At 42.8% G+C, this 26,362-nt stretch overlaps 1 protein-coding gene across 3 annotated transcripts in view; it reads left to right on the top strand.

The window, feature by feature from the left end:
• Nucleotides 1–26,362, top strand: part of LOC116973398 (exostosin-1-like) — a 333,037-nt gene that overhangs the window by 162,283 nt on the left and 144,392 nt on the right. For all 3 annotated transcript variants that reach the window (XM_033021408.1, XM_033021407.1, XM_033021409.1), the window contains exons 3-4: nt 5,101–5,194; nt 16,704–16,811. In XM_033021408.1, the coding sequence (XP_032877299.1) occupies nt 5,101–5,194; nt 16,704–16,811 (202 nt within the window). The remainder of the gene's footprint in view (nt 1–5,100; nt 5,195–16,703; nt 16,812–26,362) is intronic.

The raw sequence follows: 26,362 nt of genomic DNA, 5'->3' as shown, positions 1-26,362 counted from the left end.
ACTGCCCCAACCTGTCCAAGTCACCCTGCATTCTCATAGCATCCTCCTCACAGTTCGCACTGCCATCCAGCTTTGTGTCATCTGCAAATTTGCTAATGTCCAGGAAATAGTTTTGACAATAAGGTAAAGGAGAAACCGGGGAGATTTTACATGTAGTGTCACCATACTTTGGATCTTATCTACGCTTCTCATGATTTTATATACTTCTATAATGTATAATATTCTTAATAAATGGAATTGTGCATGTTTCTAATCCAGATAGTGACATGATATTTCCGAAATATTGAATAATATTGAATTGCACAACACGTCATCTGTGACATTTCCGTCACATCCAACGTGATCCCACAGTCACATCTTCCCACCTTCACCTGTTTCCACCTTCCGCAGAGACCGCTCCTTCCGCAACTCCTTGTTTCACACATCACTTTCCGCTCATCCACCCTCTCCCCATGTACCTTTGGCCTGCAAACGCAGGAGTTGTAACACCTGTCCCTCGATTTATCCGTTGCCTCCATCTAGGGACCCAGCAGTCCTTCCAGGTGAGACAGATGTTCATGTGCACCTCCCCTAACCTCATCTACTGCATCCGGTGTTCCAATGTGGTCTCTTGTACATCGTTGAGACTAAACGCAGACTGTTTTGCCGACCACATGCTGAGTTCTTCAGGGCCTACTGCATTTCCCAGTTGCTAACCATTTTAACTCCACATTCCCATACTGACCTTTTCATCCTGGGCCTCCTCCATTGCTAGAGTGTATCTCTAAGCTAAACTAAACTAAACTAAAAGTAAGGCCACAAGCAAACTGGAGGAACAGCACCTCATATTGTGCTTGGGTAGCTTACAATCCAATGGTATGAACATTAAATTCTACAATTTTAGGAAACCTTTAACAAAACCATGAGCTGTTTAATGAGCTCGACAACTTAAAAAAGTTTTTAAATGCAGACAAATCCTCCTCTCATGGTTCAGAATGATTTAAAAAAAAATCTGGGAGGCTTTTATAGTAAGAAAAAAAAACTTTTCTCTGCTAAAAGAACTGCAACTATGATTGAGCACGCCCAGGAGTGACGGAGGTCACATGCTTATGTTAATATTAACCTTTTTTCACCCAGTTTTATTCCACCAGGGAGGTCTTACCTTCCACTACCTGCAATCTCCGGTAACCACCGTCAACTAGCATCGCAACCGGCTTCGACTAAAAAAATTACCAATTTTTAAAACGGCAACCTATTTTTAGTCGAGGCCGGTTTTTAATTTTTTGAAATAATCGCCGGAACATAAAAGAAGCTCGACTATGCGGAAACCACTTTCAACCATTAGGGAGAGTGACAAAAACCTCCGGGAACCTCACGGAAGCCTTGGGTGGGGCACAAGGTGTCCAGAGGTTTCTGTTCAGGTTTCCTAAGTGGGACAGGGGCATTGCTTACCTCAACGGAGATACAAATTTCTCCGTGTCGCATCACCGCCCCCCCCCCCCCCCCCCTTTGTGGCCTAACAATGTGGAGTGGTGCGGCCTTTCCTGGAGACTGGCCCAGAGCTTCAAGCCGCAGGCATGGCGCGGACTTACCATCGAGGAGCCGGGGACCCTTTGCCGATGATCGCCAGTGAAAACACTCCGACCGCGGGGCCTGTTGTCTTTGAAGCAGCGGTCTCCGGTAAGAAGTGGCTGACTCAGGTGTTCTGATCCATCACGACGCCAGAGCTTCGACCATCCTGACGAGAGTGCTTAGACATCGGACAGTCAGCAACGGCAAGTGCAGAGGGTTCAAAGGCCCTGACCACCATGGGTGAACAAAGAGGAAGATGACTGAACTTTATTGCCTTCCATCACAGTGAGGAATGTTGATTCCAGTGTGGTGAATATTTATGTTAAATTTATTTTATGTGTGTATTGTGTTCTTTTCACTTTGTATGGCTCTATGTTAACTCAAATTTCACTGTACCTTGGTTAAGTGACAATAAACGAGAACTTGAACTTGAAATACCATGGGCGGCATGGTGGCGCAGCGATAGAGTTGCTGCCTTACAGCACTCACAGTGCCAGAGACCCGTGTTCGATCTCGAGAAGGGTGCTGTCTGTACAGAGTTTGTACGTTCTCCCCGTGACCTGCGTGGGCTTTCGCTGAGATCTTCAGTTTCCTCCCACACTCTAAAGATGTACAGGTTTGTAGGTTAATTGGCTTGCTAAAATTGTAAATTGTCCCTAGTGTGTGTAGGATAGTGTTAATGTACAGGGATCACTGGTCAGTCGGACTCGCTGGGCCGAAGGGCCTGTTTCTGCGCTGTATCTCTAAACTAAACTAAACTAAACTAAGAAGGATGATTAAGAAAGAACTGTAGACTCTTTAGGGAACAGGGGTTCCCCTCTTCGACTATAGATGAGGCTCTCACCAGGGTCTCCTCTATATCCCATAACTCTGCTCTCACTCCCCATCCCCCCACATAACAAGGACAGAGTCCCCCTTGTCCTCACCTTCCACCCTACCAGCCGCCATCCCGGTAGGCAGCGCGGCTCTCGCCAGCAGCGGCCTCTGCAGTCCGTCTGCGTTTTTATTATTTTATGTCTATGTTTTAATGTAGTTTCTGTTATTTTTGTTGGGGTATGTGTGTGGGGGGGTGGGGGTGGTGTGGGGGGGAGGGGAGGGGGAAACTTTTAAATCTCTCCCTGCACGGGAGACCCGACCTTTTCTTTGTCGGGTCTCCGTTGTCGTTGGGGCCGCAACGAGGAGCGGCCTCCAACAGGAAAACCGGGGACTCCAGTGCCGAACTCACCTCACCGTCACGGGGCTGGCCGAGTCCAGAGCGGGTGGAGCTGTGGTGGACGCTGCTGCGACCCGACCCCCGGAGATTCGGTGGCTGCAACTGCGGGTTTGGCGGACGGCACCGGGAGCCCGCGGGTCCCTGGAGGGAGACCGCTTTTCGGGGCTTCCGCAACGGCGACTTCTCCCGCCCGAGTTGCGGGGTTGAAGAGCTCCTGGAGCGGGGCCTTACATCACCGCCCCGCGCGGCTTGGAATGGCGGCGGGCTGCGAGCGCGCACCGGGGGCTCTAACACCAAGACCCGGTGCGCGAACTTGCATTACCCGGCGTGGTTTAATGGCCACGGGACAATTCGCCATCGCCCGCCGGGGGCTTTGACTTTGACTCTGACATGGGGGGGAGAGTGCAGTGGAGAGAGAAGTTTTTTTGGCCTTCCATCACAGCAATGTGATGGATGTTTATGTAAAATATGTTGTGTCTTGGGTCTATTTGTTGTAATGTATGGCTGCAGAAACGGCATTTCGTTTGGACCTCACGGGGTCCAAATGACAATAAATTGAATTGTATTGTATTGTATTGTATTGTCATATACAACATATAATCCTCTGACATTTTCGCCGTCTCCAACGGGACCCCACCACTGGCCACATCTTCCCATCTCCTCCCCATTTGGCTTTCTGCAGAGAACGATCCCTCCGTAACTCCCTGGTCAATTCGTCCCTTCCCACCCAATCCACCCCCTCCCCTAGCACTTTCCCTTGCAACCGCAGGAAATGCTACACTTGTCGCTTTACCTCCCCCCTCAACTCCATCCAAGAACCCAAGAACGCTTTCCAGGTGCGGCAGAGGTTTACCTGCACCTCCTCCAACCTCATCTACTGCATCCGCTGTTCTAGGTGTCAGCTGCTCTACATCAGTGAGACGCAGGCTTGGCGATCGCTTCGCACAACACCTCCGCTCAGTTCGCAATAACCAACCTGATCTCCCGGTGGCTCAGCACTTCAACTCCCCCTCCCATTCCAAATCTGACCTTTCTGTCCTGGGCCTCCTCCATGGCCAGAGTGAATCCCACTGCAAATTAGAGGAGCAGCACCTCATATTTTGCTTGGGTAGTGTACACCCCAGCAATATGAATATTGACCTCCAATTTCAGGTAGTCCTTGCTTTCTCCCTCCTTCCCCTCCATTTCCCAGCTCTCCCACAGCCTACTGTCTCTGCTTCTTTCATTCTTTTTCCCACCCCGGCCCCCCACATCGGTCTGAAGAAGGGCCTCGACCCGAAACGTCGCCTATTCCTTTGTTCCATAGATGCTGCCTCACCTGCTGAGTTTCTCCAGCATTTTTGTCTTTCTTAAACTAAGAAGGAAACTCTTAACTGTTGGCTGCCTCTCCCTTTAGTAGGACACTTGATCAAAATGATGATCTTGTGCACCAATTTATCAATGTAAATATACTTTGAAATAAATCTTTAAATGGAATGCCAGCTCAAACTGGGCAGAAACGATGTAAATATGAAACTACAGGCACTACATTCAGAATTGCGAAGCTCTAATTTCTGAGCAGAAATTTGCTTAGTATGTGGTAAATACCTGCTTTTTTCACCACGTATCAAGCGACTTTGGACCCATAAAAGAAAGTTTAAAGCTTGTCCAGTTTTTCAAAAGATTTTTATGATTCCAGGAAAAGCAGTATACCCGGCTCCACAAAAATGTTTGACCTCCTATCAGCCCAATCTGACATTTTTTGCATTTGTTGTCCCAAAACACATCAAATCTGCCTTCCATTTGCATCAGAAATCCAATCAAGGTCCCAGGAAATAAATGGACAGGAAATTACTGAACAGCACTGAAGCACCAATTTGACACCTGTAATCCACCAAGAAAACAAAAATGAAACGCAAAATTGAGAATAGTTTGCGTTACTCATTTGTAATAGGAGGTAGACGTAATAATTAGGTTACCACACTGCCCTCTCAGTATTTATCTAAACATTTTCTTGACTTAGGAAAACCTTCACTTCCAAAAGCAGGAAAAATTAGTAGTAGACGATTATTCACATATCGTATAACTCCCCTGACTTTTATTTCCCCACTTTCCAATGAAATTGTTGCGTTGTTTATTTGATGGTTGGTTTTATTACTATTCATTTCACAATGTAGACCTAATTGAAAGGTTCACCCCACATTTTGGTTTATATGTGAATTAATGCGAATCCCATATTGGCTATGATATATGTTAAATCAAATATACTGCAGCAGAAACTTGGTCTTCATGTTTTACAAATATGTTTTACATTGCAATGTAATATTTTAAAATATTTATTTACTTTGTCTCCACAGATTTGAATACCAAGAATTGCTTCATAATTCAAGCTTTTGTCTCGTCCCAAGAGGCAGGAGACTTGGCTCTTTCCGATTTCTGGAGGCTCTCCAGGTATAGTAATGGAGAAGCACAAATGTGCATAACACTGCATTACAGAAATTATTAGTTTTCCTTTACATAATCAGTAAATCTTAATGTTATCATTTTAATCTTGAGATTCCAAATGTGCTATTTGGACCTTTGGAAGACTTTGTTAATGATTAATTGCAATTCATAGTGGCACCTTAAAGCTATTTTAATATTCTTTTAAAATTATCCCATTTAGGATACTAAATTTTAAATGCATTGTCATTTGTAACCCCGTTACCCAATGCCCCCTTTTGCTCTCCTCACGTTAGTTGAGAAGCAACAGATGGCACGATTCTTCAGCATTTATAGCTCAATCATCTCATTATACAATTAATTCTATTCATGGTTTTCCAGGGTTTAGGAGAAATTCCTATTCTGGACTCAGATAGAAAGTTTTCATTTTCCCCATTGAGCTCAGTGAATGATATTATCACCTGATAAGGTGATAATAAATTTCTATAGATATTTTGGAAAATATTGGAGTGCATGCCAAATGTTACATGATTATTATTATTATTATTATTATTATTATTATTATTATTATTATTATTATTATTATTATTATTATTAGTTGTAGTTGTTATTTTTGATATTATTGTAATTATTGATATTATTATTGTTATTATTATTATTATTTATACATGTAAAACAACCTATGTCATATATATATATAATATGTTTCAATAGAATATTGGCAAAGATAATTGCAGTAGCAAAGGTGAAAAAATATGATGGAAGTATCATTTTTATGATAATCTTATATCATAAAATGATATGTAATATAGTTAACTAATCAAATATTTAGCATTGACCACATTTTCCCTATCATTCAGTAGTTATTCAGTAACCTATACTACACAGAGTCTGGTTACTGAATGTGCAGAATCTCCTTTGTACTGAATACATGAGGGGGGGAAATGCAGGGACCAATTCACCGTCCTCACCAATTTCCTGGCTAACGTAAGTGCCAGTAAATGGACATGATTAGTAAATGGAGCCAGTATTAAATAATAGCACTGTTTTTTTTAAGGATTTTTACTTTTAGATCACCTGTGGTCTTGAAAACGAACTGGTCATTAGCAAATTTTGTGCAGTCCCACCAAATATAAAATAAATGTTTTTTCTTTGTTCTGTCATCTTCACAGCATTCATCGTTCCTCAAATAAGAGAGTAGCTAGGCAACTGAGCCAGCACTTTCTTCCCGTGAGCCATTCTTGGCTTTTACATTGTCAATATTCTGTAACTTGCTGTGTGTGAAATTACAATAGTATCATCTTGTGTCCCAATGCTCAACGGTATAGTTATTTTTACAGAATTCATGTAGTGTTACAGTATTATTCGTTCCATACTTACTCTAGCTCTAAATTAGTTAGAGCACTGATATCAGGACCATTATAGAAACATTAAATAAGAGAATAATGAACAAAAGTTGATCTTTTCTGGGTAATTGTGCAATTTATTAGGTTTCAGGGAAATAATTACATTATGGTTAATGCAATCCACCAGTTACAAATCATAACCATTTTCAAAGAAGAAAGCACAGTCGTGTTTGTGATGTACAATGGTAGAAAGAGCTTCTCTCAAGTATCGTATCTTTATCTTATAGATCTTTGTGCAGTGAATTACTTTGGGAACCAAAACCAAAACAAGTAAATTTTGCAGTTAACAAGATTCCCCCAAGCTGCTATAAAATGAATGACAGGTTTATTTTCAATGCTGATATTTAACCAGGATTTTGTTGATCAGAGTGTTAGGAGAATATCACGCAATTAGACTATGCATGTATTGTAAACTGGGAATGAGAAAAAATCCTGCAGCTTGAGAGTTTTCTTCTTGGTTTAGACAGTCACTTTAGATCGAAAAAGAATATTTTATAATTTGCTATTCTTAAATTATGCTTGTTTATTTCCATATTGGATTTTTATAATTTACTTATTGTCAAATAATGCAGCTAAATTAACACGGATGAATCAATGTTTAGCTTGTAACTGCAAATAATTTACACATGAAATTCTATTTTATTTTAATGTTTAGATCAAGATATTTTTTGTTGTTTCCTTTCTTAAATACTTACTGCAGTATAGGCTATGATATTGTTGAGTTTTTGTTGGTGTTTTTTTAATCAAACCATACAATTTGTTCCAATTTAATTATCACTAACTAATACCTTATCTTTCTTCCTCTTTGGGAAAATTATTATCCATTGTTTTCTCAACTCCAAGAGTTAATATCCTCATCTGTAACATTATCCGGTGCTTTCTGTACATCATTTTATTAATCATCTTACATTCTTTTAAAACTTTAATATTGAAATGCCACGCTTTTCATGAAATACATTGGGGTAATAACTGTTTTTTTGAATTGTTTTATTTTAATAGATATAACACTAAACTTCTATTCTAATTATAAATATATTCTCCCTATAGATTTTAGTTCCATCATCATCCTCTAAACACTTAGGACGTAGAACAGTACAGCACAAGAACAGGGCCTGTGGCCCAAATTGTCCGTGCCGAACATGATGCCAAGGCCATCTCTTATCCATCAGCACTTAATTCATATCCCTCCATTCCCTGCATATCCATGTGGCTATCGAAAAGCCACGTAAATGCCGCTATCATACAGTATCTGCCTTAACCACCAACCCTGGCAGCGTTTTCTTGACACTCACAATCCTCTGTGTAAACAAAAAGTTGCCCATCACATCTCCTTTAAACTTTGCCCCACTCACCTTAAATCTATGGCCTCTAGTATTTGATTTTTCCATCCTGGGAAAAAGTTCTGACTGTCTATGCTATCTATGCCTCTCATAATTTTAAATACTTCTATCAGATCTTCCTGCAACCTCCAGAGAAAGCAATATGCTGTCCAGCCTCTCCCTGTAGCTAATACCTTCTAATCCAGGAACTTTCTAATAAACCTCCTCTGCACCCATTCCGAAGTCTCCATGTCTTCATTGTAATGGGGTGACAAGAACTCAATGCAATATTCCATATGTGGCTTAACCAAAGTCCAAAAAACCTGCATCATGACATCCTGTCTCTTATATGACCTATGAAGATAAGCATATCATACATACCACTCTCTACTTGAGTTGTCAATTTGAGGGAGTTATGGACATGGAACCCAAGATCTTTATGCACATATGAACTCCCAAAGTACAACACCACGCACTTGCTCGAATTAAACTCCATCCGCCATTTCTCTGCCAATTTCTGTAGCTGATCTATATTCCACTGTATATCTTGACAGCTTTCCTCACAGTCAGCAATCTTGATGCCATCTGCAAACTTACTAATCAACTCGTCAATGTTTATGTCCAAGACATTTATATTTACCACAAGCAGCAGAGGCCCCAGCACAGATCCCTGTGGAAATCCACTGGTCACAGCCCCCCAGCCTGAATATTGTCCTTCCACCACCACCCTCTGTATTCTGTCCCAATAAATGAATAAGTTTATTGGCCAAGTGGGGTGGGAGATTGCAACCTTCACGTGGTCCGCCCTGTTTCGATGAATGCAATCAACCTGGCATGCACAATCAAATAAGATCAAATAGAACATGTTGTCCGACAACTTTAGGCTGTGAACGCCATACGCAAGAAGAAGAAGAAGAAGATTGGCCAAGTATTCACATACAAGGAATTTGCTTTGGTGCTCCACCCGCAAGTAACAACATGACATACAGTGACAGTTAGGAATGACACATAAAACATTAAACATTAATAATAAAATATTATCGATTAAACATGTGAATTAAATAAAATACCAGAGCAAAAGGAGGCTACAGATTTTTGGTTATTGAGTAGAGCAACAACTCGTGGATAAAAAATTGTTTTTATGTCTGGCTGTGGCAGCTTTGACAGTCCGGAGTCACCTTCCAGAGGGAAGTGCTTCAAAGAGTTTGTGGCCAGGGTGAGAGGGGTCAGAGATGATCTCACCCGCTCGCTTCCTGGCCCTTGCAGTGTACTGTTCGTCAATGGAAGGAAGGTTGTAGCCAATAACCTTCTCAGCTGATCGGACGATTCGTTGCAGCCTCCGGATATCTTGCTTGGTGGCTGAGCCAAACCAGACCATGATGGAGAAGGTGAGGATATGCTCTACAATGGCCGTATAGAATTGGACCATCATTGCCTGTGGCAGATTGTGCTTCCTCAGCTGCCGCAGGAAGTACATAATCTGTTGTGCCTTTTTGACTATGGAGTCGATGGTGGCCCCCCCATTTAAGGTCCTTGGAGATGATTGTTCCCAATAACTTAAAAGACTCCACATATGTAACTGTGGTGTTGGTGATGGTGAGTGGGGTGAGGGGAGGGGGAGCTCTCCTAAAATCTACAATCAATTCCATTGTCTTAAGAGCATTGAGCTCCAGGTTATTGTGATGGCACCAGGACGCCAGCTGTGTCACTTCTTGTCTGTAGACAGATTCCTCCCCATCCTGGATCAGTCCAATCAGGGTTGTGTCGTCCGCAAACTTGAGAAGCTTGACAGAGTAGTCAGTCATTGGTGTAGAGAGAGTAGAGGAGAGGGGAGAGTACGCAGCCTTGTGGTGCTCCTATGCTGAGGGTCAGCGGGTCTGAGATGTGCTTTCCCAGCCTCACATGGGAAGCTGGTGATCCACCGACAGAAGGGTTCATGCACAGTCAACTTGGAAAGTTTGGAGTGTAGTAGCTCTGGCACAATGGTGTTGAATGCAGAGCTAAAATCAACAAACAAAATCCTCCAGCACCTTGGTCCCCTGGCGGTCTAGGTGTTGGAGGATAAATTCCAGGCCCAGGTTGACTGCGTCATCCACAGATCTATTGGCACGATATGCAAACTGCAGAAGGTCCAGCAGGGGGTCTGTGATATTTTTCAGCTAGGCGAGCACCAGCCTTTCAAGGTTCTTCATGAGGTCAGTGCGACAGGCCTGTAGTCATTAAGACCAGTAATCCTTGCCTTTTGGGGTACAGGGACAATAGTGGAGACTTTGAAGCAGGCAGGGACCATACCAGTTTGCAGGGACTGGTTGAAAATGTCTGTGTAGACCGGTGCCAGTTGTTCGGCACAGAGCTTGAGAGTAGAGAAAAAATCACTGTCCGGACAGTAAGCCATACAACACCACCACCCGCTTATTCTATCAGTAATCCAGACAACTAAGTCACTTTTAATCCCATGCATTTTAACCTTCTGAATCAACCTTGTACTGGCAATAGATTGTTGATCCTTTTGGTGACATCTATGAGTTCTAGAAAAAGGGAAAATGATTCCAAAGCAGCATTACTGCCCCTATTCATTTTGCTGTTCTTTGCAGTTTTATTTTTAATGCCTTTTACATTTACACAATTTTATACAATTCTTGTTTTTGTTTTAGTTGTTAAGATTATTCTTAAAATTTCTCTCGTCCTGAAACAAAGCTGAACTTTATTTCTACAACCTCCACATAGAAACTCACCATAGAGGCAAAGTGCGTTGGCCAGTTTCTAACAATGGATGGAGTGTATGATAAAATCTTTTTTTATCCAAATATTGAAATTGAGATTTATTAGATTATAGTCATTTAATTATTTGTCTCATCTTCTTCCATTAATTCAATGCATACTATCTCTTCTAGTTAAATAGACCCAATTAACAGTAACCTTTTTTAATGCATAAAATAGTAAGATTAAACGAGAATTTACCAGTTTGAAGTTTGATCTGTATTTTATGAGGAGTTACGATGAGGGATTACGTGAAGAACCCGCTCAGTGCGCAGGCGCGGCATACTTCCAAGCAGCGGTGTGGAATCACAGATAGACACAGTTATTTGAAGTAAACATTGTCAAGATAAGGAGACATCAATTTATTAGTTTGATCCATATAATGAGGGTGGGAGCGGAGGGCACGTAATCCCTCATCGTAACTCCTCATAAAATACAGATCAAACTTCAAACTGGTAAGTTCTCGTTTAATCTTACTATTTTACTTCGGAGTCACGTGAGTGACTACGTGAAGATTTCAAAGCTCTGTGATTTCAAACCGTGTAACAGTTTCATTTCACTCACTGCCGAAGTTCTTGAGGGAGGAAGTGTTATCGTAATCAACCAATGAGTCTATTTGTAGAAAAACACAATGGTATTTTTTAAACAATAACAACAAAGAATTAAGTTGCTCCCCTGGGCTTAAATTAAATATTTGCAGTTCGTAAATCTTTACTGCAAATAAACCAGGTTTTGTCAACGGCTTATTATAAAATTTCTGAACGCTCTTTCCCCCCCCCCCCACCATCCTGCTGTAGCCAGGATGTGGTCTATAGGCATGTCCATTCTTTAGCCGTCGACATGGATGCTGCCCTGGTGGAATAAAATTTGTACATGGTAGTGTTTATCCCAGCAGTTTCTAGCACCTGCTTGAGCCATCTCGCAATGGTTTGGCTCGTCACCCGACCATAAGGTTTTTGTGACTGACCCACAAGGCTTTTCATCTCCCTCGAATATTTTGGTTGTGTCTATGTAGGATAGTAGGTGGGTCATGGCACATAACCGTGGTTCTGGAGGGTAAGCCACGACTGGATTAGGTGTTCCTGGTCTGCTCTGTTTGATCAGTCGCTGGATAACGACAGATCTGGTCTGGAGCTGTGATCATGTTGTCCAGTCGCAATAGGTGTAGTGACTGGACCCTCTGAGCGGATACAAGTGCCATCAACATGAGCGTCTATAGTGTAGCTTGCTCGAGGCCGAGGGATCTGGCTGGTGGCCATTCCCTGAGATATGTCAGGACCACACTGATATCCCAAATATGGGTATACATAGAAACATAGAAATTAGGTGCAGGAGTAGGCCATTCGGCCCTTCGAGCCTGCACCGCCATTCAATATGATCATGGCTGATCATCCAACTCAGTATCCCGTACCTGCCTTCTCTCCATACCCTCTGATCCCCTTAGCCACAAGGGCCACATCTAACTCCCTCTTAAATATAGCCAATGAACTGGCCTCGACTACCCTCTGTGGCAGAGAGTTCCAGAGATTCACCACTCTCTGTGTGAAAAAAGTTCTTCTCATCTCGGTTTTAAAGGATTTCCCCCTTATCCTTAAGCTGTGACCCCTTGTCCTGGACTTCCCCAACATCGGGAGCAATCTTCCTGCATCTAGCCTGTCCAACCCCTTAAGAATTTTATAAGTTTCTATAAGATCCCCTCTCAATCTCCTAAATTCTAGAGAGTATAAACCAAGTCTATCCAGTCTTTCTTCATAAGACAGTCCTGACATCCCAGGAATCAGTCTGGTGAACCTTCTCTGCACTCCCTCTATGGCAATAATGTCCTTCCTCAGATTTGGAGACCAAATACCTGGAGACTACCTGGGCTTAGGGCTTGATATTGTAAATGCCCTTCATCAGTTTTACCACCAGTGGATGGGATCCCATGGCCTGTTGTCCTGGCGCTGGTTTGAGATAAGCAGAAAGAGCACTCTGCGCTGTGTTGATGGCACTGTAGCTGATCCCTACATAGTGGTGTAGATAGGCCAGGAACTCCAGTATGTTGGTGGCTGTGGCTGTTGCGTATGTTGTCCCTGTTTCCTGGCAGTACTTCTCCCTTTTTTGATGCTGGTTAAGCACTGCCTCTTGGTGGATGTTCGAAGGGATGCCGACATGGTGGTGATGGTTTGTTTGGACAATCCCAGTTCCAGGTAAGGTCTGTTCAAACTTGCAACCCAGGCATTTAATTTTCTCATGGCATGGGTGTTTAGCTTACCTGGTAGGTAAGTAGCTGATAGCCAAATATGTCTTTCGACACACCATTGCCAAATCATGTTGACCAATTTGTCGCATGATAATGATTTTATGCCACCCATATGGTTAATATAAGCCATCACCGTAGTATTTATCAATTTGTAACCGAACATGCAAGTGCTGCATATTAGATACATATGCTTTTAAACCATAAAAGGCGCCCAACATCTCTAGATAGTTAATGCCCAGTGTAAGTAGTAATGATGACTCTAGGTTAGTCCATCTACCACCTGTGCTGGATATGGAGTTAGTCGCTCCCCAGCCTTGAGCACTGGCATCTGTTTGAATAACTAAAGTAGGGTTAGTGATAAAGATAGGGCTGAAACTATGCCAAACGTTTTCTGCCCACCACTGTAGCTCTGATATTGCTTCAGTGGGTAAGTTCATGACACGATCATAGTGACCTGTATGTCGTTTTATTGCCTGTACCTTTGCTCTCTGTAAATTTTTTGATAGTGCAAAGGTCCGAATTGTGTAGCCGGAAATGCTGCTACCATTTCCCCAATTACTCTTGCTATTTGTCGAATAGTTGGTCGCTCGTTGACCATTAATTGTTGCATGATTGTGCTAATTCAACCATTTTTGCCTTTGGCAAGGTAACAGTCATATGGACTGAGTTAATTGTGAAGCCCAGGTAGTCCATGATAGTGGATGGCTTCAACTTAGATTTATCTGGATGTAGGACGAACCCCAGAGTTTCGAGGAGCTGTTTTGTAGCTGATACTGCTGCCACAGCCAATTCCATCGTTTTCCCTACTATCAGAATATCATCCAGATATGCCATGACAATATGTTTTTGTTTTCTTAGTATTGCCATGGCTGGGTTCAATATTTTGGTGAATAATCTTGGGGCTGAAGTTAGCCCATAAGGCAATGCTTTGTACCATCCAGATAAATTTTAGGTATCTGCGATGATCCTTGTATATGGGTACTAGATAGTAAGCCTCTTTAAGATAAATGCTTGCCATGAAGTGTCCTTTGGAATTCAGTTGTTTGGCAGTAACATATGTCTCCATTTTGAAATGTATATACTTAACAAATTTGTTTAGTGATGTTAAGTCAATGATGATGCGACAGCCACCATCTTTTTTGGTTTTAGTGAATATATTCGATACAAATTCCAAAGGTTCATGTTTGGTCTTTTCGATGACCCCCTTTGTGATAAGTCTCACCAGTTCAGCTTGTCCCTCATGTTTCTCTTTGACGGAGGGAGAAATACCCTTTGGGGATAATGTTGAACTGGCGGCGTTTTTTCTGACATGAATTGTATTTTATATCCACTAATGCTGTTGAGTATATACTTGTCACTCGTGACCATACCCCATGCTTCTTTAAACAAGTGTAATCTCCCCCCTGTTAATAAAGCACCCTTATTCTCTATATGCTGGTAGGGACCAGACCCACCTACCTCCATGGTTATTGGCGATTCTGTTTCTTCATTTTCCTGAAGGTTTTGTTCTGACGTGCTGGCGATGTTGGGGGGGAGGCGCATTTTCCAGAGGGTCCGCTGCGGGCCCTGATCTAAAAAGATCTTTGGGGATAATGTGCGGACCCCAAGCGTTCACCAGTCCCATATTGCGGACGTCGACTGGTGGATGCCGTGGGGTGCTGCCGCTTGGGTATCGGAGGTCTTGGTTTGCTCGTCCCGGGGCCTGCCCTCATTAGGCCGAAGGTTTTTGATGCTTCCTCCATCTCCTTCAGTTTTTTATTGAGATCTTTCCCAAATAGCAGCGCGTCCGTCTCCGCAGCTGGTACTTTACACAAGCCAGCAAATTTGGGATTGAGGGCAGGTCTTATGTTTCCCTCCGGAGATTGTTGATCTCAAATTGTGTGGTACACATTAATGCCAGCACATCCTGCTGGCAGGTATCCATCTCCGTGGTCTCCACGGAACGAGCAAAGGCTGTGATGGCCGACGTCAGGAGCCTTAGGATCCGCTGTAGCTTGAGTTCTTGGGACCGGATGTGTGACCCCACATGCCCCCAGATTTGGCTGTTGACACTTTTTACTTTGAGGGCCTCACAGTTTTCTGGTGCTGTGTGTTGTTTCAGCACCTCAGCGAGCACCTTTTCCAGTAATGGTTTATTGGATAGATGGTTGATGCTGGCCGCCATTCTTGGTTCCAGCGGTGCTCCAGCCCGTGAGGTTGCTACAAAGCGGTCCACCACACCCAACAGCTCTTCCTGTTCCTGCACCCCTGGCATACTCCCAAATTCGTCCGCCTGCCCCAGCTCCAGACCAGCCCAGCCCTGGTCACCAATGCTAGCCTCCAGTAATGAGGGAGCAGAGGGCAGTGCATGAAACACTGTGGAGGGGGTGCCTGACCTCCCTCCGCGAGAGCGCTCTTTCTGCGCATCTCGCTGGAGCTGCTCCAATAGCTGTTGGATGCAGCTCAGGCGGCTGTCTCTCCTCCATTTAGGTGGAGACATGTCCCCGTCCGACGAATCGGACGCCACCGGCCGGATGCCTGTTCGGATGGCTAGACATCCAGCCCGCAGTTCAGGCACTAGCGGGACTGGGCTCGGCGCGGTGATGGGGATAGCGGAGCGCCCGGTAATTGTTCCTACCACCTTCTTCTGGAGCTTTTGTGCCTTGTAGTAGCGAGAGCGCCCCTCAAGCAGCGCGTCTCGCAGGCACCTGCTCCGTGAGCCGCTCCAGCGGCTCAGGCGGCTCTCTCTCCCCCCATGCGGGTGGAGAGACGTCCCGTCCGAAATCGGGAACACCTGCCGGATGCCTCTTCGGGTGGCTATGCATCCAGCCCGCTGCTCAGGTACTAGCGGGCTGGGCTCGGCACGGTGTCGGGGAATAGAGGAACACCGGGTAACGCTCCTACCGCCTGTTGCTGCCCCCCTCCCCGACGGGAAAACGTTCCTCCCTGAACGGGGGACAGTTTTGTTCCAGAGCCTTTTTCTCTGCCTGTAAAAAACACAAGCAGAAAAAGGCTCACCTGTAAAAGAAACCCGACCTCAGGGTACTCACCTGACGGTCCGGTTCATTCTGTAGCGGGAGCGCCTAACTCCCGTTGCAGCCGCTGTTGCACTGCTGGAGTAATGCCGCGCCTGCGCACTGAGCGGGTTCTTCACGTAGTCACTCACGTGACTCCGAAGTAAAATTGATATTTTCTGTATGAAAATACAAGCTTACAAATTCAATCCAATATCCATGGCATCTCCCACCACCCTTTTCCTTTGAATCCCACAGTATTATTTTATTTACAGTATATTCCCAAACTTACTTCTTCCTAATTTCCCTCCATCATAACTCACTTTTCCTTTCCCTTTTACTTATTTGGCTTCGATGTTTATAGGGTAATCAATCTAATCATTAAGGTCTTCCCCTTTCTATCATGCGTTTGCATCAATGTTCAATCCTCTGAAGTCTGAAGAAGGATCCAGAACTGAAGGTCATCTGTCCATTCCCTCCACAGATGCTTTGGCCTGCTGAGTTCCTGTAGCACTTAGTATTTTGATCAAGATTCCAGTGTCTGTAGTTCTTGTGTCTTTAATCTTCTTAAGTTTGAACAATAAGCTCTCGATGAAATGTATGATTATTGCTTAAAGTAAAATTCCATGCCCTGTGCATTGGCCCATTTCACTTACAGCTTAATAATTCTGACCGTTACTGAACCATGCAATAAAGCTTTAAGTAAATTAACTAGTCCTATCTTTGAGATCTGTTGTGATTATTTATTGCTAATAATTTAAAGAACATTATTGTAAATTTCAACATCCTTTGTTTCAGGCTGCATGTATCCCCGTATTACTGAGTAATGGATGGGAGTTGCCATTTTCAGAGATCATAGATTGGAATAAAGCAGCAATTATTGGGGATGAGAGGCTTCTTCTTCAGGTAACATATTATATCCCATCTCTGTTTTTTTTTTGTAAACCGGGAACATTGACTCTACAGTTGAATAATTTGTTTACAATTACATATGGGAACTGAATTTCATAAGGTTTAGTGAAATTTTTCAATTATTTATTTGAACCACAAGCAACCTAGAGAATGTTTTAATCTAACCTACTGGCAAGAGAGAGCGAGTCAGTGGTGACCAAAACACTTCATACTGTATATTATTTTGGTTGCCTGATCAAATGTTTGGGTTAAGATTATTCCCTATACATTCAGCAAACTGAAAAAATGTGTAAAATCTCTATTTGTTGAGTTTAATTTGTCCTTGATGATATTGATATAGGGTGACAGATCCTGCTTCTAAATTTGCTGTGGTGATGGGTGCTATTAACCCATAGCCCTCATTTACTTTCAGCATTATGTTCTGTTTAAGTAGTCATCTTAAAGGGAATCTCATTATTTCTCACATTTGCTAAAAAAATGTTGGAAAAAAAAAGATAAGCTATTTAAAAACAGAAATAAAATGGGAGGCCAACATTTTATATGACAGATGTAAGGAAATAATGTTGAGCTTTATAAATTACTAGGGGCAACCAACTTGGCATCAGGAGAAGGCTTTGGCATAGACGGACAGATAGGAACTGTGGGAACTAGTTCTGAGGAAATTAAGGGAGAAGGAAAAGATCAGTTCATTGATGTTGTTGGAGCTGCACCTCTCACACCAAACTCGAGAAAGTGAAGAGAATCTGCTTCAAGCTGTTCCTCTGTAAAGAAATTTATTTACATATTTAATAGTGAATTATATTAATAGAGGTATTTAAAATTGATGGTAATAATTGAGAAAATGGAAAGAAACCGTTTATATCAAAAAGAAGTAGAAACAAGGAACTGCTAATGTTATGCCATGGAGAGACACAAATTGCTGGAGTAACTCCACAGGTCAGGCAGCATAGACACAAAATGCTGGAGTAACTCAGCAGGATGGGCAACATCTCTGGAGAGAAGGAATGGGTGGCGTTTCGGGTCGAGACCCTTCTTCAGACTCTTTGGGTTGAGACCGTTCTTCAGACATATCAGGCAGCATCCCTGGAGACCATGGATAAGTGATGTTTTGGGTCAGGACCCATCTTCGGACTGATTGCAGGGGTGCAGTGAAAGAAAGCTAGTGGAGAAAGAGAGTGGAGGGGCAGGACAAAGCATGGCAAATCACAGGTGAATGCAGGCCTGTGTTCACCTGTGATCGCCATGCTTTGCCCCGCCCCTCCACTTTTCTAGCTTTCTTACCCCCTACCCCTGCAATCAGTCTAAAGAAGGGTCCCGGATCAAAATGTCTTCTATTCATGTTCTCCAGGGGTGCTGAGTTACTCCAGCATTTTGTGTCCTTTCTGCACCAAAAAGAAGGTGGGAAACTAAAGTGTATCTATTGAAGGCAATTGATAAAATAACCCAGAAGGTACCTTAGTTTTAACGTTATATTTAATGTTCTTACCGTACTTGTGCATATGACAATTGCAATGTAACAGTGCAGGCATAGTGGACCAATGGCATGTTGTGTCTTTCCACAAGTATGTAAGTAGCTTATACACAACCTCACATCACTAGTTCGCTCAGTTCTCCCAAATCAGAAAAAATCCACAAATTTCTTCAGAACCAACAGGAATTTTTATGTCTTAAAGATCCACATTGTCATTTGCAAGTAACCTGATTGCTCTACTGTTCATTTTAGGATTAGGATATGTTGTTCATGAGAAAATGAATATTACACCATGTATTTCAGAGTATACGCTTCGGGAATAATCGTATACCTCCAGTAGTTTACCTGATGATGTATTCTTTTAATACAATGAAACCTCATGTGAAGCTTGAGAAATTGCAAATATTCTAATTCTGATTTTTTCTTGTCCTGTGTGCTTCTTTTAAAGTGACACAGTAATTTCCATTGAGCAATGTATGATGTTCGAAATGCAATTGAGTGAAAATGTGCATTTTATATGTATCCATACTATATTAAAATCCAAATACATTTGGATTTAACCATTGAAATTAAATCCAGGTCCTCTGTGGTGCAAGATGGAGAGAAAATATACATTGTCAATTGTTCCACTAGTTGGGCCAATAGTTGACAGTTTGGAGGAGAGCTCTCATCATTATATATAACAGGACAGCTCACCTAATGGCTAGCTGACCGTTCTGTACAGTAGCACCAGGTGCACACATCAATATATCATGGAATTATGTGCCAACCACTGCAGAGCTGATGTGCAGATCATGCTGGTGGTCATATGATGATGTTGTAACATAATTAGCTGAAAGTCAGATGTGCCATATCTAACCACTCAGTTTTACATCAGAAATTGCTGATGGATCTAGCATTTCAATGGGGTTGTCAACCTTTCCAAAAAAAGTTAAATTAAGTTAAGTGATTTGATTGTTTTTAAGTATTGTTTTAATTAATGTCTTAAATCATGCAAGTTTTAAAGTAATTTATTATTTTTTGTCATTATTTAAATGTTTTTCCATTTATCGAAATGGTATTGATCATCAGGGACAATTGGAAACAATGAAAAGGCCTGCTGATACCATAAACTATTAAAAGATCATTATTGGCAATCTAGTAGTAACTTGCTGAACACTCCACCTTGCAGAATGGACAAGGTACAGTGGCACAGTGGCGCAGCGGTAGAGTTGTTACCTTACAACAAATGCAGTGCCGGAGACCTGGGTTCGATCCCGACTACGGGTGCTGTCTATACGGACTTTGTACATTTTCCCCATGACCTGCATGGGTTTTCTCCGAGATCCTCGGTTTCCTCCTACACGCCAAAGACGTACAGGTTTGTAGGTTAATTGGCTTGATAAATGTAAAAAATGTCCCTAGTGTGTGTAGGTTGGTGTTAGTGTGCAGGGATCGCTGGTCGGCGTGGACCCGGTGGGCCGAAGGGCCTGTTTCCACGCTGTATTTCTCTAAAGTTATGGGCAACATTGGTCATCTGGTGAGAAACAAACTCCAAGTGTGCACCATTTCCAGCTTGATCTGGTGAAATGTATCAGGTTCCACCTAACCATTATTTGATTAAAAGACAGAGTGAGACATCATGGGAGAAAATCAGGTTGATTGTGCATTCAGTGTTGGCCCACCTTTGGAGGACACTGTTTCCTTACTGTGCCACTCGGAAAACCCAAACCTGTAAGTAATGATCAGTGAAGCAGGTTAGAAATTAGTTTGAGAAGTAAGTAGTTTTCTTTCAACCAGTGTCTCTGTATTTCCTTCTCAAACCTCTATGGGACTCTACTCGAGCCAATAAGATACAACAAGGTCTTCAGCCCACACTACTGTTTTCTTCAATTGTTCACCCTAGTAGGCCAAACCAAATTGCCAGCCAATGCATTGGCCACCATCAATTATCTTTGTTACTCCCTACCGCATATTTCACTTTCTACCACATAACTCGGTTATGCATCTTAGTGTCCTTCTGCTTGTTTGCAAGCGTGTTTGCTCCATAGCACTCTTCCATGTTTGATTAAGGAACCTTGCCACTGACTGTAAAAGTATTCCAGACTCTACCCATCCAAAACTGTGCAATATATGAATCTTTATCACCATTGTTCAGATTCTTATTGATTAATTTATTGAATTTAATTTGTAGCTGACCAACATTATGCCCCAACACTTAAAACATTATCATTCTTGAGCTGCAAATCCAAAAAATATAAATTAGTCTAATTCATCCCAATTATTATTCTGTTATTCTGTCTTAGTAAACGAAACAGCTTATTATCAGAGTCTGCTTTACACTAAATAAAATCTTCCAAATATCTTAATAATTTACAATTATTAATTGAATTGTCTTTTGGGATTTTTAATGCCATTAATAAACTGCATATAATCTGTGCCTTGCACAATTCGGCCAATTTTGAGATTTGCTCTACCACGCATCACCCATCAAACTCACTCAACCCCAACTTCAACAAATTACCAAAAACCCATCTGTCTCCAATTGTATGTAGCAAGACTTCAATCTTATATTGCTCAAAGGGCTACAAAAATCGAAGAATATTTTTGAATCTCCTACTGCATGGTCTCTGTGGGAATGGCTGCAATTGCATGAGGAAGCAGATTTAGCAGAGGAAGATTTGCAGTTAAGCTTCCTCTGAGGATGCCCATCAATTTATGAGTCTCCCTCCAGCAGTTGTTACCACATCCTGAGTCCTCACTGGAATGAAGAACAGTTGAACATATCCTTGAGACAGTCTTTGGAGTCATCTGCAGTCCATGTGAGGACTCTGCCTAATCTCTATAATACTAAAAGTCTTCCTATTGTTTGTTTTTGTGTCAATCTGGTTTTCCTATCTTCCAAACACTAGGCCACAGCCTTCCCATTTTCACACATCCCACTCACATCTTTGCCCTGGTGGTGATAAACATCTTCCCGTCGCATTTCCACCTATATTTCCGAAGTTATTAATCGTCGAAATTTTTAAAACAACCAAAACCACCTTCTCACAGACAGCTTCCAGCCTTCTCACAGTGATGATGGCATAGTGGCTCTCACAGAGCACCAATCACAATGGGCTCTCAAGCTGGCTGCCGACTGCCACAATGACATCATAATGGGACATCCTTAAAAACAGCCCCAAAATCTCAACCATTTTGGGGAAAAAAATCCGAATGACATCACAATGCACTCCCCCACTCCGGGAGGGAAGGGCGCTCCAGCGCTCCAACGGCAGTTCGTAAAGCACGACGGGTCACTCCGGACGGGAGGGGCGCACCTGCGCTCCAACGGCAGTTTACACATTTTAAAACACTTGCATTTTATAAACAACTTCGCCATTGGTGACTCTTCCAACTGCTCTTCCACACCGTTCTTCAAACACACTCCCAAGACAGTCGGGTGAAGATCCAGTTCAGAGCCGACTGCTTCATTCTGACTTCACTGACTTCGCAGACTCCTCTGAATTCGCTCTTTTTAACGATAAGCTTTTATTTTTTTTACTTATTTCTTTACCTATTTCAATTTTAAAGTTGCGCACTTCTTTCAATAATACCTCAATTTTTTTAACTAATTCGCTGTTGCATTGATTAACTTTTATTGTAACAAGTTTCATTTCAAAAAACATAATACTTGCATTTTTTTTAATAATTCCCTATTGCATTGATTAACTTTTATTTTAAACCAGTTGATTTCAAAAAAGACCTCCATTTTATTTGAAACAGGTTGCTTTTAGATTATCACTTCGCGATTTTACACTTTATTTTGACTGCTGCTTGAAAAAAAACTTGGAGATTGCATTGATTAACATTTGTTGAAAAAAGACTTGATGATTGCATTGATTAACATTTATTAAAAACATAATTACCGATTGTATTCACTAATCGAGATTTCACACTTTAATTAGACTGCTGCTTCAAAAAAAACCCCCAATACTTGCATTTTTAAAAATAATTCCCTATTGCGTTGACTATTTTTCAACTGCTGCTTGAAAAAATACTTGGAGATTGCATTGATTAACATTTATTGAAAAAAGACTTGGCGATTGTATTGATTAATCGAGATTTCACACTTTAATTAGACTGCTGCTTCAAAAAAAAAGAATACTTGCATTTTTTTGAATAATTCCCTATTGCATTGATTAATTTTTATTTTAAACCAGTTGGATTTAAAAAAAAAGCGCTTTTTTATTTTAAATGGGTTGCTTTTTGATTATTAATTCGCGATTTTACACTTTAATTTGACTGCTGCTTGAAAAAAAACTTGGAGATTGCTTTGATTAACATTTATTGAAAAAAGGCTTGACGATTGCATTGATTGACATTTATTAAAAAAAAGACTTGCCGATTGTATTGATTAATCGAGATTTCACCCTTTAATTAGACTGCTGCTTCAAAAAAGACTTGGCCATTTCATTCCTTAACATTTATTTTACAACTTGTATTTAAAAAATATATAGATTAACATTTATTTTAAAACACTTGGACTTTTAAAGAAAACTATTACTGCTCCCGGTCCCATGTGAGGGGAGCACAGCTCCACAACTGCTCTTCCAGAACATTCTGACTTCGCTGTCTTTAATGATAAGCTTTGACCCCACTCGCTGGCCTTAATCCCCCTCCTCGCATTGTGTTGGGGGAGCAGACCCAATGGGTCTGCACTTGGTCTAGTGAATTTTAATCTTTACTAGACCAAGTGCAGACCCGTTGGGTCTGTTCCCCCAACGTGCGGTTGTGTGGGGGGGGGGAGGCGGCATGCAGCGTCACACACACTAACAGAGAGAGGGGGTGCTGAGAGGGGGGTGAGGGGGAGAGGTGGGGAGCAGGGAGGGGGAGGGAGGGGGGTGGGTGGAGGGAAGAGGGTAGGGGGTGTGGAGGGGAGGGGGTTTAGGGGAGGGTGGGGGAGGGGATGGAGGGGAGGAGGGGGGTGAGAGGTGGAAGGGGGGGAGGAGAGAGGGGGAGGAGAGAGGGGGAGGAGAGAGGGGGAGGAGAGAGGGTGTGCTGAGAGGGGGGTGAGATGAGGGGCGGGGAGAGGTGGGGAGCAGGGAGGGGGAGGGAGGGTGGAGGGAAGGGGGTAGGGGAGAGGGAGGGGGTAGGAGAGGGGGGGGAGGGGGGGAGGGGGGGGGAGGGGGGAGAGAGGAGAGGGAGAGGGGGAAGAGGAGAGAGGGGGGAGAGAGGAGGGGGGAGAGAGGAGGGGGGAGAGAGGAGAGGAGGGAGGAGAGGAGGGAGGAGAGGGGAGAGAGGGGGGGGGGAGAGGAGAGGGGGGAAGAGAGGGGGAGTGAGAGAGAGAAAGGGAGTGAGAGAGAGAAAGGGAGAGAGACAGGGGGGGAGAGAGAGAGAAAGAGAGGGATAGGGAGAGAGAGAGGTGGGGAGAGAGAGGATGGGAGAGAGAGAGAGAGAGGGTGCCTTTTTACTTCAACCCAAACAACCATTTGCAGGCAGTGCTTTTTTCCTCAAACTAACCATATTTTCATTTTCAAACCACATTATGGGTACTCACAGCTGTGGAGACATTTGTTCAGTGTTATTCAGAGCTCTGATTGAGGCACACCACTTGCAGAGACTGATTGAGGCACACCACTTGCAGAGACTGATTGAGGCACACCACTTCCTGGTTTTATAGTCCCTCCCCCTCCCTCCAGCAGGGGCAGCAGAGAGAATGGGGAATTTTGTAAAAACATTAATATATCTGTCATTTTTCATCGACGGGAAAAATCCTCGGCACACATGCGGCGGAGGGGGGCTCTGAGCGAGGTGGCCAAAAATGACAGCCGTAGGTGGCAGCGTTCTCTCGGAAATCGCAGCACAGAAGGCCAAAAGCGGTCAAGAACAGAGTTTTAGTAATATAGATTATTGTCCCCCTACACGCATCTGCATAACTCTCTCTTGCCCTGATATGCATTCTTTTATAATAATAAACTTGCCAAATTGCAGAAATCCCACCTGTTCTTAGTAATAATATCTGCTTTTGGAACACCCCATTCCCCATCTCCTACCAGCATCAGAAACAATAATATCACCTGCAGGTGCAAACCTGACCTAAGTGTGAATAACACAGACTTTGAATGGCTGAGGCCCAAATGTCAACAGCAAATAACTGAATTTTGCATAGTATTCTGCTGAACACCAGGAAAATCATGATATTGAAATGAATTGAGGTCAATAGACAATAGGTGCAGGCGTAGGCCATTCGGCCCTTCGAGCCAGTACCGCCATTCAATGTGATCATGGCTGTCATCCCCAATCATTGCCCCGTTCCTGCCTTCTCCCCATATCCCCTGACTCCGCTATTTTTAAGAGCCTTATCTAGCTCTCTCTTGAAAGGTCAATGGATGTAACGATCTTTGGCATAAATGTATACTTTACTGACTACGGTTGCTGCTGGGCGTAGTCTCTGTGAAGCTATCAAGCCTGTTTTTAGCCAATCTTATGGTGTTCTTACAGCATACAAAGATCGAGAAAACACACTTTGTGCAATGAGTTATTGTGAGATTTCATACCCATATGATTTAGGTTGTGCTAATGGTATTCATTTTATTTTGAAATCCATTATATCTTGAAAATGTATTTGATTAAATTATAATCCATCTACACTAAATTAGTTTTTTAGGGCCTGATCTTACTAAGCAGTAATTATGGTTTGCAACCTATGTAATAAAAAACTCAGATCTTATGCATGACAAATTTGAAAAGGCAGAGAACAATGCCTCTGGAGTATGAAGACTGTAAGGTCACAGCCTTGGGTAACATCCACACCCAAATATCAAATGAAGCGTTTGACCCAGGAACAAGAGACAATAGACAATAGTGCAGGAGTAGGCCATTCGGCCCTTTGAGCCAGCACCGCCATTCAATGTGATCATGGCTGATTATCCCCAATCAGACTGAGTCTCGAGGCATTGCATTTTCTGCAAAAAGATAAAGGGCACACTGATTATGTAGAGGTGAGCATGCATTTTCATGCTTTTGAAGAGGGGTAGGGACCAAAGCTTTCAACTAATTTCATTGCTTTGTCATCTCTATGAAATTTATAAGCTCCTCAGTATGAATAAGTTCTTGCCCATTTTGAAGGAACAATTCATCCTGGAACAAGCTGGTTTCTGAATCAACCAGCAGGTGCCGAATCTCGCCCAATTTTCTATGGATGGATTTCAAAGAATGCCAATCCATAGTTCCAGTTACTTTGACTCTTATTGGTACAGTATTGTAACTCTTACAGTTGTACAACTAACTGTACCATAGATCGTAAGTTGCTTCAGAAAATCTGCAACATGATGAAAGGCCAACAGCAGGTCTGCATTTTCCTAGTATTTATTGAAAATTGTCATTTGAAAATCATTAGAATCGACAAGCAGCTATACCAAAAAAACCATTTGAACATCAAAATTCAAACAAGAGTAGAGTTCTCAGCCTCTTGCGCCTGCTCCTCTATTCGATAAGATCACAGCTGATCTGGCCATAACCTCGACCCCGTGTTCCATTCCCATCAGTAATTGTCCATGTCCTTTATCAAGACATCTTGGACAAACTGTCCTGCATCTAGGACAACCGGGCCATGCCCTCTTCTAGCTGCTACCATCAGGCAGGAGGTACAGAAACCTGAAATCATATACCGCTTCTTTCCTGCATCCATCAGGTTCTTGAATAAACTTCACAACTAATTTCCATCCGGCATTCAAATTCACTTGGACCATCTCCGACATCTCCCTACCATTTCTGGATCTCACCATCTCCATCAAAGGAGACAGATCGACATCTACTACAAACCTACTGACTCCCATAGCTATCTAGAATACACTTCTTCCCACCCTGCTTCCTGTAAAGACTCTATCCACTACTCCCAATTCCTCTGTCTACGCCGCATCTGCACCCAGGATAAGATTTTCCATACTAGATCATCGGAGATGTCCTCATTCTTTAGGAAACGGGGGTTCCCCTCTTCCATTATAGACGAGGCTCTCACTAGGATATCCTGTAGCTCCACTCTTGCTCCCCCTCCCCCTCATTCGCAATAAGGACAGAGTCCCTTCCACCCCATCAGCTGTCGCATACAGCA

This window comes from Amblyraja radiata, chromosome 5 (assembly GCF_010909765.2).
Source record: "Amblyraja radiata isolate CabotCenter1 chromosome 5, sAmbRad1.1.pri, whole genome shotgun sequence".
Lineage (NCBI taxonomy): Eukaryota > Metazoa > Chordata > Chondrichthyes > Rajiformes > Rajidae > Amblyraja > Amblyraja radiata.
The sequence above is the reverse complement of the archived record's forward strand: the minus strand, read 5'-3'. Positions and strand labels throughout refer to the sequence as shown.